The sequence below is a fragment of the Boleophthalmus pectinirostris genome, unplaced genomic scaffold, assembly GCF_026225935.1.
Source record: "Boleophthalmus pectinirostris isolate CB_2022bp ecotype Guang Dong unplaced genomic scaffold, ASM2622593v1 HiC_scaffold_16, whole genome shotgun sequence".
In the NCBI taxonomy this organism is placed as follows: Eukaryota; Metazoa; Chordata; class Actinopteri; order Gobiiformes; family Gobiidae; genus Boleophthalmus; species Boleophthalmus pectinirostris.
Window position 1 is genome coordinate 18,433,153 of NW_026571095.1, and position 13,788 is coordinate 18,446,940.

At 37.1% G+C, this 13,788-nt stretch overlaps 1 protein-coding gene across 1 annotated transcript in view; it reads left to right on the top strand.

The window, feature by feature from the left end:
- The window catches only part of LOC110170369 (capping protein, Arp2/3 and myosin-I linker protein 3-like), a 68,869-nt gene that overhangs the window by 32,215 nt on the left and 22,866 nt on the right, over nt 1–13,788 (top strand). The window contains exons 14-20 of the mRNA XM_055151956.1: nt 227–304; nt 3,867–3,943; nt 8,038–8,142; nt 9,954–10,023; nt 10,122–10,203; nt 12,190–12,286; nt 12,380–12,434. Of these exons, the coding sequence (XP_055007931.1) occupies nt 227–304; nt 3,867–3,943; nt 8,038–8,142; nt 9,954–10,023; nt 10,122–10,203; nt 12,190–12,286; nt 12,380–12,434 (564 nt within the window). The remainder of the gene's footprint in view (nt 1–226; nt 305–3,866; nt 3,944–8,037; nt 8,143–9,953; nt 10,024–10,121; nt 10,204–12,189; nt 12,287–12,379; nt 12,435–13,788) is intronic.

A 13,788-nucleotide genomic window follows, 5' to 3' on the forward strand; every position in this document is an offset into this window, starting at 1 on the left:
TGTTTTGTAGCTATACTTTCAGTTAGTATGAGCATATAAGGTATAAAATGAAAGAAACATGACTTCAAGCATATATTTGAACCTTTGTGTTATGGTGGTGGTCCCACATTGTGCCACCTACATTTCTCTACTTTTCTGCCTCTACAGCTTCTTGCAGAAAGTTCTTTTTGATTTGTTTTGTGCTGTTGTTGTTTTGCACCATGTCTAATATTGACTTTTATTTCAGAATCTGTACTTGTTCCTGGCTCAGCCTAACTGCTTGGTTCATTTGGATCTGTCGGGAACAGACTGCACCGTGGACTCGGTTTGTACTTGGCTTTATTTGATTGTTGCCTGACCTTGTTGAGAGAGAGAGATAGAAAGTTATGAAATATGCAATTACTCAGGTAGACAAATAATAACTGCAAAGATTTTTAATTTGCATAAATTTGGAATATTACATTGACTGCATTACTACTATCACTGGTTTCCCTATCGTTTTGTTATTCTTTACTTGAATAAATGCGTTTTAAAATATAGTAGATTGGAATAATATAGACATTAGACACTGAAAGATACAGGACAGTTTGGTGGTGGTAGACTGATAGAATCATGGCACCAGCAGGCCCTTCATAGCAAAGCAAAGTTAGTTTAATCCATCAAAACTAGAACAATATCACAATAATATTCAAGAAACTACCAATCTGTGATAAAATCCCTTATGTAAAAAATGTGTGCTTCATATCAAAATTTGTATCCAGTATCGAGACTTTTCCTTGGTATGGAAATCGTGTTTTGGTATAGTGACAAAACTGCCTCTTTTAAATGTACTACAGTACCTACTGGCAGTTTCTTTCCCTCTATGTGGCACCCAGTACTTAAAGCCATTGAAAAGCCTGCAGAATACCCTGTAATAGAATGTATCTCTATTATAAATAATAGATTTTGAACATGGCAGGAATAGAGCCTTTGATGCAGCCTTTTGTTCACATCTTTGACACTTTATCTTTGTGTTTGTTGCGGGTCTATTTTTAGCCTGTCTCTTTAACAGAGTGATGAGGCTGAGTTTTGGCAGAGTACTGTAATCTAGGTTTTAGGTTTTAAACTGTTTGCTGTTACCATTTGCATTGTTTAGATCTGGTTAATGGTAAATACAACAAATTTAATTTAATTGTTTGGGTACAGTTAGTGGTGAGACTTTGTTGTTAAAGGTCCATAAAGTATAAAGGTATATTACACAAAACCGACTCATGTGAGCTTTAAGCAATGTTATAATGCTGTTACCGCCTCACAATCAAAAGTACTTGGAGTTGTGTTGTGTTTAATTCATGCATCTTTAAGTAACTCTTTATTGTTAGTCTGTCTACGTCTCCAAAGCTCAAAATGCTCTGTTCCACCTTTTGTTAACCTGTTAACCTTGAGTTAACAGGTAACCTTTTGCTATTTTATTGTACCCATGTATAATTTTTCCCCACACTCTCTTTGCCTCCTGGTATTGAAGCAAAGATTGCAGACATTACCCACACCAGCAGTGATTTTTAAATGCTACAGCGGTCACAGATTGGTTCAGATCTCATCACCATATATATGTACCTGTACCGTCCCACTCCAGCCTCCAGCAGTGGAGTACAGCATGACCTCGACACGCCCTCTCCGTAACGCTAGCACTAGTGCTAAGATCGAGGGCAAGATAGGGCCCAAGCTTAAATTTAAAGCCAGTGTTAAAAAGTGTGTTTTCAGCAGCAATTTCAAACTCTCCAGGGAAGTGGCAGCTCTGATGTGTATCGGGGGGGGGGTTCCATAGTTTAGTTCCATAGTTTCCTTTAGTTTTGAGTCTGGCCTTTGGATGGTTTAAGCAGCTGGTCCGATGACCTGAGTGTTCTGCCTGGAGTTTGCACAGTAAGCAATTCAGATAAATAAGAAAGTACCAGATCATGAAGACATTTAAAAAATAAAAATAAAATAAAATATAGACTCCACAAAATTATTATGATTTTTAAAATTTATTTTTCAGCAACTAGCCTATTAATACAATACATAAGGCAAGGAGAGAAGTGTTTTGCCTCTTTATATACTGGCTATATACATTACTGTAGCAGGGATCAAACAGTTTACCCAATGCTATAGGTAATGGTCGGTAATTCAGGAAATGTATGGTTGCAGTTGCTTTGAGCGCAAGGCATTTCCGCATAGGAGAATAAATATTCAAGATTGTATAGTGCTTAAGTTGTTGCTAAGCTCTATTTCTTACTGTCTCACCGCTCCCTTTAAACTATACGCTTGATTTAGTACTGCTATTTCTTCATAATTTCTTTCCTATTAACTGGCACCTACAATTCTTCGTTACTGTTTGGTTTTCATATTGGACTCAAACCATTACACTCACAGAAGCTGTCTGACTTCCTCATGCAAGAAATAGTCCACCACCTTGTGAAACTCAGGTTGCTGAAATGGAGAATGGCTTTTGTTTTTATAATGGGCATCAGTGAAAGTCATTTCACCCATTTATTTTTGTCTTCTTCTCAGTTTTTGACCACACTTTTATTGTTATCCTTTAAACTTAGATTGCCCCCTGTTGTCGTAATTGTTGTAAATACTTAAGAGAAGAACTGTCTGGGGAGAAAGTGTCCGTTTAGTGCTGATGTCTTGAATTGAATTATTAATAAGTTCCTGTATTTAATCTGTAGCAGCAATGGTCGATTAGTCAATTTGCTTGATTGATGACACTGCCTCTGGAAAAATAGAATTGTCCTACACTTTAACCTCATCTCAAATGATTTAAAAAAAGTCTTGAGAGAAATTGGGTTTTGATGTAGATTATATTTGCAGGAGCTCCACCCTGTCAGACAAACACACATATATCATCTTTATTTCAAGATTAATTGGCTCACAGCTGTCAATATGTTCAATTTTTTAATTCCTAAACGTTTTAGCCACACTGTGAGCCCTATCTTTATAATATGAAAGCGTCATTTCATATGCACTTTAATAGATGAAAGTGAGATTTACTGCAGAACTTTTCACCGTGGATGCAGAAAGCAGCGACAGAGGTGACAGAGCACATTTTTTTTTACCTGCAAACTGATGGAAAGTAGCACAATCAATTTAATATGCAGCATAGTGTTAAATCTTTGGATAATGTGGGAAAATGCTTAAAGCTACAGTGATTTAAAGACAGAATTTCATTGAGGTCAAAGACAGAAAACAAAATGCAGTTAATAAAATGCACTTGTAGACTTAGACTTAAAGACAGACACACTTTATTGATCCACAAGGGAAAGTATTTGGACACAGTAGCTCACATTTCACAATGTATTGTAAGAACAAAGAGCAAAAATATAAATGGTAATAAATTCAAAATAAGCAACAAAAATAACAAGAGTCTGGTATCAAATAAGGCATAATTATATAAACATATATGCAGAAGTAAAGATTAAAAATATAGAACTATAGTAATACAAATCTTTCAGCTATATAGAAGAGGTTGTAAGGAGAAAACAGTGGAAAGAGAAATAATGATTGACATGACAGAAGGTTATCTATATAAGGGTTGTATGGAGTATGGTATGAATGTAATCCTGTTATTATGCATCTCTTGTAGATACATATTAGTTGCCTCCATCTTTGAAGCTCAATAGGTGGAGCATTTACCCCTAAACTAGCTAATCTTGGAGTTTAGTCTAGTTCTAGGGCTGACCACAATATTTTAGCAGTTATAAAGCAGAACCAGTGCCTTGGCAGAAGGCTCAAATGCTACAAGTTTTGATGTGTCTATTTCCAAAGACTGCTGCTGGTCTGAGAGTATTTTGACCCAAAGCAACCATATACACTGACATCTAGATGATATGATTAATTAGCTTGTTTCTTTCCCTGTGGCTTATTGACAGCTGTTTGGGGCTTTGCTGCGTGGCTGCTGTGCTGACTTATCCTACCTGAACCTGTCCAAGAACTCCTTCTCTCACAGGTGGGTGCTTAGTTTCCACAAGCTTTACATTCTAATGAACTTTTTAACCTTTGCACAAGCGCATTAAATTTTTCCCCTTGTGACTCTACCACATTGCTGTAGAGATGCCAAACATAATGAAATGCTTGCTTATTGGACCTGAGTGTGTAGCTTAGCAGCATGTTAGCGTAGGAGTGTTTTAATGTACACGCGTCTTCATTTGTTAACAAGTTCATTTAGTGTTGACTCATGTATGTGGCCCATGAGTCTATTTGTGCACCGCTGTTTACCTCCACAGCAGCAGGAAGGAGCAGCTCTCATCCTGTCCCCCGAGAGCCCAGGAGCTTCCCCACTCACAGTATCACGTTACCGAATTACACTGAAATAAGTTTGTGAAAAATGAGCCTAATTTTAGACACAATGATTGTTCTAATCCCTGGGCTCCTGGGCATACATATTTAGCCTCTCATAGTTATTCTGGAGGCTGAATCAATCTTGTAACTTTACTTCCGTGACCTCTCTGTGACCTTTCACTTGCTAAGCTTGGAATACTTATTTTATGCAGGATTGCAGTTTAATTTACCTCACGTGAAAGTTAGTGGTTCAGCATGATCCATCAGACAAGAACAAGTCTCTGGGGCTAGATATGATTTTTTTCCCTCATGTTGATCTGGAATTTTTTATTTGATTTTGTTTGTACAAATACAAATCAGCTTTAAAATCAAGTTATGGAACATAAACAATACAGACTTTTAATCATTATAATTTGACCCCGAAAAAATATTAAGCAAGCTGAATTCTACTCCAAACTGACAATTATAATGACCAAAGCTAATCACTGACCACCAGAAATGAATCTTTATCTCTTTATTAAAACAGTATTTTCTATATTTTTGGCACCCCTGTACCTCAGAAAAACATAGTTCTATTGAACATATTCACCAATATAATACTCTTCAAGTTACAGTCATGGTAGAAGTTGTCTGATTAAATATATTTTCATGATCAGTGTACATAATCTATTCTAGAGCAGCTAATGTCTGATAAACTCTGCCAATATTTTGGGAAATACATACAGCCCCATCGTCTTACAGACATCTTAGAAAAAGGTTTAAGATGTCTGTATATATTTTTACTTTTGCGTCTGTGACTTTCTGCTGTTTTACTGGCTGATTATTTGTTTATTTACCACTTAATTTCTCACAGCTCGCGTGGCTCACTTCCCACTACATTACAACTTCTTAAACCTCCTCCTCTGTCTGCTCCCATACCCTTGGCTACCACTTTCTCTCTGTATCTTTCTGCTTCTCCAAAGTCCCAAGTTCACACCGCCCCCTGCAGCTTGTGTGTTATTAAATGCACTCCGGGTCACCGCTACTGGTCACAAAGTTTAGATGTGTGGTGAAACATGAAGCAGCCAACTTGAGCATCACTGATAAGAGCCACCTGACTGCTTATGAATATAGAAGAGACAGAGACGAATAGAGCCACACTTGTAACACCTTTGATGGAGGTTGGGTTACAGACATGTGTGCATGGCTAACAAGTTGCTGAGGCAGCTCTCTGGAGGGTGTTTTCACTGAAAGACACTGACACTGGATCTGCTTATGCGACAAAAGCCCTTCTGGATCCAGTGTATGTTGACAGGCTGCATGCTAATCATAACAAGTGAGTCCAAAACGCCATTGCTCCCCACAAGGGAGGTGATCACTGGAGCAGAGGCAGCAGGCTGGGGCCAGACATCATTTCATTTTTAATATGGAACAACTTCTTCCAATATGAGAATATTTTGTCTTAACCCTTTAAAACTAACACATTTCTATGTTTTCTTGTTTCGGGTATGGGGTCCGGCACCTTCTTGTCTGTGGAGATATTATTGCTTTGTCTGGAATGTTCCACTGTATGAAATTAAAAACCTGTGGTGCACTTATTCAGTTGTTACACTATTATGCTATTGGCTCTAACTATACTAAGCTGTGTTTCTGTGTATGCTGATTTAAGATACTGGTACTTTGCTTAGCTCCAGATAGAGCTGAAGTGTAAATGGGCTGATTTTCTTGTTAAATTTCAGTCTCATAATCTGTCTCCATAATTGATAAACTAATGGTGTTTGGACACAGAAAATGGAGTTTGATATGGCTATTCTCCATTGTTAATTGTTGCTGTCACATTACTGGGCCGACAGACAGATTCAAAATGTTATCATGACCCAGCCATTATCCAAATGGTGTTGGGTCAGGTGTGACAGCAGCCTGGTGTCAGCTATACATGAGGCCTGGTTCAATGGGCATTAAATGAGAGTGTGCAGTGATTGCTGGTTATGCTTTCAGGCTCTCATATTATGGCTCTCATAACAATTAAGCAGCTGTGCCAGACACATGCGCCAGATTCAAAACTGGGAGGATTTAGAGGCAGCTGCATAAAAAGTTGTGGACTGCAGTGAATGGACAGCCTGGACATGTGTACTTCAGATGATGTTTATCTTTGGGTTACAAGTAGAGCCTTTTGGCCTTCTGGCATAATAAAACTTTTAAAAATGCTGTAATATTGATTCAACATTCAATCAAACTCTGTCTTGTATGTCAATGTGTTGTTTGTTTCTATAGCACATTTTCAAGAACACCAGCTGTACAAAATGCTTCACACACACATTAAATGGTAAAAAAAAAAAAAAAAAAAATATATATATATATATATATATATATATATATATATATATATATATATATATATATATTATATACATATATATATATATACACATATATATAAACAAATGTTAAATTGAATCATATATAATTTAATGTACCAACAAGTGTGGATCAAGAGCAAAACATATTAATGGACGAAACAAGCTCAAACACAGTACATTACTAATTAAAAATAAAGCTTTACAAAGCATCAAAGCAGGCATGTCCAAACTATGGCCCAAGGACCAAATGCAAGCCCAGACCAATTTTTCTTGGTCCTCAAGCTTCCATGTGAATTTCAAATTATCTCGAACAGTACTTTATACTGCAAGTTTTTTGAAAATCTACATTGATAAAGCCAAAATTAAATCTTTAGTGTGCACTTTTGAGGACCTAAGCTTGAATACAATTTTAAAATGCACATATTTCAAATAGTCACTGTATTGAGCACTTCTGTCCCTTCTGTTTTGATATGTGGCTCTTGATGAAAAAAGTCTGGACTTGCAAACACCCCTGAATTAAAGTATTACAAGCATTACTTTGGTGTCCAGTCCCTCACACAAATTAAATTCTCATCATAATTTTTTGGTCCACAAATCTCTATGAACAGTAGAGGTCCAAAGTATATGACAGACCTGTAAATGCTTGTGATCTCCTTAAGCCCTTAAATTACAAATAAAATTTACTTGACAATTGACTTGTCTACGTACTAGTCCAATTTCATGAGTTGATTCTGCCCTGAGATAAAACTCATATGCTTGTAGAAAGCTGGTTGTATTTCTCAAAAACAAACCATTTCTTTTCGACCCCCTTCTGTCTGCCCTGTTGCCCAACTTTCTATCTTTGTCATACTGTCTCCATCTCTCTTTTCTTCACCCCCTGTGGTGATCTATTTGTTAGGTGGTCCTTACACTGGCGCACTGGCTTCTTTTGACAGCTCCTAAATGCAGAGCTCTTCGTGCTGTCCGCAGATAGATCTTTAATGTTGCAGTCTTGTTGTACACACACAGGCTTTGCTCCCTGTCGCTGTGCCTGTGCTGTTGCCAGGCTCAGACATTTGGGCAGATGGTCGGCTAATTGGTCAGTATTACCTTTAAACTCGTGGCAGTAATTAATGCCAACTTCACCTTATCACAGTGTCTGCTTAGAATAATACTGGCTGAGCATCTGTTGGGTCTCTCCTGCACCCCCTGCCCCTCTCTCTTTCTCTCTCTCTCTCTCTCTCTCTCTCTCTCTCTCTCTCTCTCTCTCTATCCTGTCACTAACTTCCTGACACAGTAGATAAGTGTGTCATCTTTTCACTGTCTGTCATCATCCTCCCACCTCCCTTCATTATCTGCCTTACTCATATCGGCCTCAGACGACCTCCAGCTTTGTTATCTTTGCACATTTTTAACACCATTTTTGTTTTGTGTCTTGCGCCAGGAAAGCCAGAGACTCTCTGCCAACTTTCCGTCAGTTCTTCAGCTCGGCGTTCAGTCTGACCCACGTCAGTTTGGCCTCCATGAAAGTCCCTCCTGATTCACTGCGGTGAGTCATGGTGCTTGTTGTGTATGTATTTCAATGTGTCACGAATACAGTCATTATGGTGAAACACATAGAGGAACTGTAACAGTTCAACTGTTTGAATGGCAAAGGGTCATATGATTCAGAGAGAAAAAAAAAATGCACTTTTATTTTTGCCACCAATAAAGCATCACACTCTTGTGTCAACCCTAGCCCTGATAAATTCATATGGAAATAATTAGATTCTAGGAGACAAGGAAAGTGCTAAAGTAATGTAAGAGACAAAAAGATTATGTTTTTTAGGTGAACAGTGTCTTTAATATATTATTTTTATTAAATATATTTCTGATAATGATACAAATCAAATGAAAAATATGCTATATAATTTATATATATTATTGTATATATTATATAATGCAGTGTGGCCAAGATGGTGTAGTCTAGACGATTATCTCTTTTATAAATTAGTGACTCTAATATGTCCAGACTATAATAATAATTTGGAACATTACTTAGCTGGAACTTCACTGTACTGAAACTGTCTCTGAAGATTTGGAATAAAAGAAGCTCATGACAATCCATGCGTATAAGCCACTGTACCCTCCTCTTGAGGACACAGGCGCTATATTTTAGTTTTAGCTTTAGTTTTATCCAATACTGTCATAATCTTGCACATGGCTTAGAATTGAAAAAAAAAAAGAGAAAGCTATTTAAAGGTGCATTATGTAACTTTTCTGATGGAGGATCCGTCATTTACTTATTTCCATGAAGATAGTATTGCTTTGGGCAACCAGCCGGTGGCATACACTCCACCAGAAATGTTACACAGTGCACTAATCACAACAGTAATCCCAGTAATCACAACATTTAGATGCATAAGATATTGTTGCTAGTACTGCATTTCATATTCAATTATTACTCAAGAAGACTATACAGGAGCAATTTTTCAATTTACAAAGAATAATATTTTATTAAATGCTAATTCAGTATTTATATGGTCAGCAGCCTGGCCTTCACATAAACAGTCTAAACAGTAGCCTCCCATAAGGCTCACTGTTGCTTTGTATCTGTGTCCATTACGAAATCACAGCCAATAAGTGAGTAAACAAAACAAAGTGCCAACAATTGAGATGATTGTGTGCAATGTCGATGGCCCTCGTCCAAAATGGCTGCAGCAGCAGACTCCCCACACAGCACTTCTGCTCATTACCTCCTCCTGGTGTGATTCTTAACTGTGTGGTCAATGTAGAGCCACCAACTGAGTTTTAAACGGGCGAGCACTTTGCGTCCAGACTGAAACTGCCAGGTCCCTTTGTGCATGTGCAACAAATAATCACGCTGCATGAATATGCTTTTAAATTTGTGAGATTTTTAGGCTTCAAACTTTCAAACCTTTCAAACCAAAAGTAAATATGTAAATGCATTCTGAACTTATTATTATATATTTTTCTAGTTGAAAATATAAGTAAAAGCAAAAATCTTACTGAATACACAACTTGAAGAAAATCTGAGAAGTTTTACTTTATTTCAGAGTTACTTGTACTTAGATTTTGTTACATGGTGTTGCTTTTAAATTCATACTCATTAATATTTGCTTGAATTTAATATGAATCTATTGCATCTTATTGCTTCCTCTTTATGTGCACTTATGTGCAACAGTATCACCTATTTATTTTGAATCAGATTTTGTTTATTTTGGATTAATCCTCTTTTGCACATCATGATGCTGCTTTTGATAATTACTGCCACTGGTTTTCCTTATTCCCTCCCTTTTCACATTCTTTCCTCCATGTGTCTTTCTGCTTGTGTCTGTGAATGCCTCCTTTGGCCTGCAGGGCTCTCTTCTTGGGCCTGTCCAATAACCCTCATATCGCTGATTTACACCTGGACATCAGCGGCTGTGAGGTATGCTGTCTATGGATGTATTCAGCCATGTCTCCAAAGATTAGTCCTCGGGGGTTACAGTATCCCATCATGCTTTGCTTCTCTCTGTCTTCTCGCAGCTGAGGTCGGCCGGAGCGGCAGTCATTCAGGAGCTGTTTCCCCGAGTCTCCTGTGTGGGGACGTTGGACATTTCTGATAATGGTGAGAGACAGGGCTGCGCATGTTTGTCCTGCAGCTGTGACTGTATGTAGCATTGTTCTGTTTTTGTACCAGTCAAAATGTCATGTATTGTAGAGTCAGTTTTGGGTGTTGTCAAAGCAATAACAAAATAAAGGTCCCTGTGCTTGCAGGTATTGCGTAGTAGTCCATAAACTACTACACAATGCCTGTAACATTCTTAGTAGCAGGTTGTATTTTGTTTGTTTGTTTTTTTTTCTTATATATTGTTTATTTGTACAACTAATCAACTCATATTATTTGGTACTTATAAATGACAACAATCCGTGTATCATTCGTTCATTAATTTTTCAGAATAAAACCAAAAATAAGAAAATGAAAAAACAACTATTTTCTTCATTATTTGTCTTCAAAACCAAAATGAAAAAAATGGATAACAATTCATTTTTTGCCAGTTTTTGATTCTTTTGTGTTTAAATGAATAATGGAAAAAATGGATAATGGACCAGGACTGAACCAAGACAAGACTGAACCAGGACTGAACCAGGAGTAAAACAAGACTGAACCAGGAGTGTCAGGACGGGTCCAGAGCTGTTGGGTGATCAGGCCACAGACCGGGACTGAGATTGGGACTGAGACTGGTTTAGTCCTGGTTTAGTCCTGGTTTAGTCCTGGTAGACCTAGTTTAGACCTGGTTTAGACCTGTTTTAGTCCTCGTTCAGTCCGTATGCGGCGCAAAAGTCCGGCATCACAGTTTAAGTCACGGAAACGGTAAACAGCCATTATCTGTTTTTCCATTATTCATTTAAACATAAAATCGAAAACTGAAAAACAAATAGTTTTTTCATTTTGGTTTTGAAGACAAATAATGAAGAAAATTATTTTGGTTTTATTTTGAAAAACAAATGAATGAATGATACACAGATTCACAAGAGTGCCTTTAACAGTTGCACTTGTGTTCCATGGTATTTTAATGACTGTAATCTAATTTGAAATGATATTGAACTAAACTCATTACTTTAAACAACTAAGCATTCACAGAGCATGTCTCTAGCATATGGTGTAAGGCTGTTCACATCTTACAAAATATGTTCAGCATCAGCATCTGTTGATATCCTATATTACCCTAGAGTATATAAAATACACACAGTTAAAGCTTCATTAAACTCACATTACAGAGATAAATATATGCGAGTTGTATTATTGTGGTCAGTAAACCTATAATAAACAAACCAAATTGCTTTTTTTTTAACTTCTGAAATTTATGCACAATTTTTAGTGCTTAATTATCCTGCTTTCCAACACAGGCCACCCATTTCCCTCTTGATTAATGCCCTTTATTAATATCTGAAGCATGTCTTATTTATGAGCACATATTTCTGTTTGTATAAGAGGTTTGTGGTTGATTTTGCCATGGCAACTGTCTCTTCTCAAGGCGTCCTCGATCCTTCAGCGTTTTGAAGATGAGAGTGTTGGAAGGGAAGGTTAATTGGTTGTGCTGTGTTTGGGCAGAACAATTGTACAGAAAACAAACAACACAGCGACTATTATGGTTATATAACACTGAGCTGAAATGCATTCTCAGCTGTTTTCTGTCTCAGCCTTGTATTATCTGTTAACAATACGCTATGTAACTTTTCTGGTGGAGGGTCCGCCACGTGCTTGGAGACATGGAGATGTTATTGCTTTGCCTAAATCTTCCACAATATAACATTAAACCTATACCTATACATGGAGAAAAGTAGGTGAAGTACCAGGCAAAGTTACAGGTCAGATTGCTAATGCACTGATCAGACACAATTTGAGACCTGTCTGCCAAATCAGAATAAAATTGAATTTCTTTGACCAGTAGGATAGATACTTACCACAAGGAACATCCAAAATAAGATATATTAACTTGTTGTTTAGTATATCTTTTAAATATAAAATCATAAAGATGTGGTTGATCCCCTCATATTACCTTTAGGTTGTGTTATTTTTTCTTAAATACTAATTCATTTCCTCTCACAGGTTTGGATGCAGACATGTTGGCAGTGGTTCCTGCGTTCTCCCATCACCCATCCCTTAAGCACCTGATGCTGGGGAAGAACTTTAACATCAAGGGCAGGTAGGTGGAAGTGCACTGGGACGCAGACGCACTACAGATGGCTACAGACGGCACTCATGATGGATGTTCTTCTGTTTTTCTGTGCCTCCTCAGGGTGCTGGATGAGATACTACAGAAACTAGTTCATTTGGTGCAAGAGGAAGACTGTGTGAGTTACACAGTTTATGCACTTTTCTTAATCTGGTATAGCTTTGTGGCTATAAATTAACACATTAAGGCAGTTACAATTGCTGTAACTTAAGTTAATTTAATTTTATTTAAAAGTGTGCCACATTTTTGTCTTCATATAAATGTTACTGTTCTGCCTACATGATGATGGTCACACAGTTCATTAAACGTATCTATCTTGCATTCATTCAATTACTTATTAAAAATATATTAAAATTAATGTGAGAAAGCTTCCCACAGACCTGACCTGTAAGTTAGCCTGTTGACGTGTTTGTATGGAGATAGATAAGTTAATACGATGCTGTCACTGTCTTACATTCCAGGCAAAGCAATAACATCACTGAGACAAGGTGACAGACTTTCCACCTGAAAAGCTATGTGCTACACCTTTAAATGGAGATGGCATTTAAAACTTATCTCCTTGCAATGGCATTGGATGGTTCATTTCATTTCTGTTTATCATGTACCCTGCACCTGAGTTTAACTGCACTATCTGGTCTGAAAATCTAACATGACAAATAGCTTAGTCAACTATTCACCAGTTTTGATGATGTGAACTGGCAGATTTACTCTCACATTCATTCAATGAACACGAGCACTGCAGTTAGTGTCAGCTGATGGAGAGGTTACTCAGGTAGTTTTTACATTAACATTTTTTGGAAATGTTTTTACTTTGGCAATAGTTGTCAGAGTTATAGTCACACTTTTTATAAAAATGTTGCACTACAAATAGAAAAATACATGATAGTTATAACAGCAGTATCAACAGTAGAAACAACAGAGGTTTTAGTATTTTTGGCTCATTAAATGATTTTAAAAAATGCAATTTTTTGAAGGAACATTCGGCTATTCACTTTTTGGGATTTTTTTTTGTATTTCCGACAAAGTCCTCACTTTCACGTTAATAAGATTGCACACATTCCTCACTACAGTGAGAATATAATGTGCAGTATCACTGAGCTTTGGTTCAGTACTGGTCTGCTAATAAAACATATAAGTCAAGCACTGCAGACATCATAGTGAAATCTCCAGCAGTCTTAATAAGATTCACCATTTTTAATATGCCCTTACTATATTTGCATTTTGATTCACAGAGCCATGACTGCAGTTTCATTTCTGTGATTTCTTCCTATGATTAGCTATAGTTTCTCTGCTCTGTATAAAAAGCATACAATTTCATGCGCCAAGACTCTATACCTCTGAGTTGAATTTTTAACAACTTCTTCCTGTTTTTCTGTCTCCAATCATCGTCTTTTCACCTGGATATTATTATATTATTACACACACACTCTCAGCTTCTAATGAGTCCCACTGCAAGAAGACACAGTTTTTAG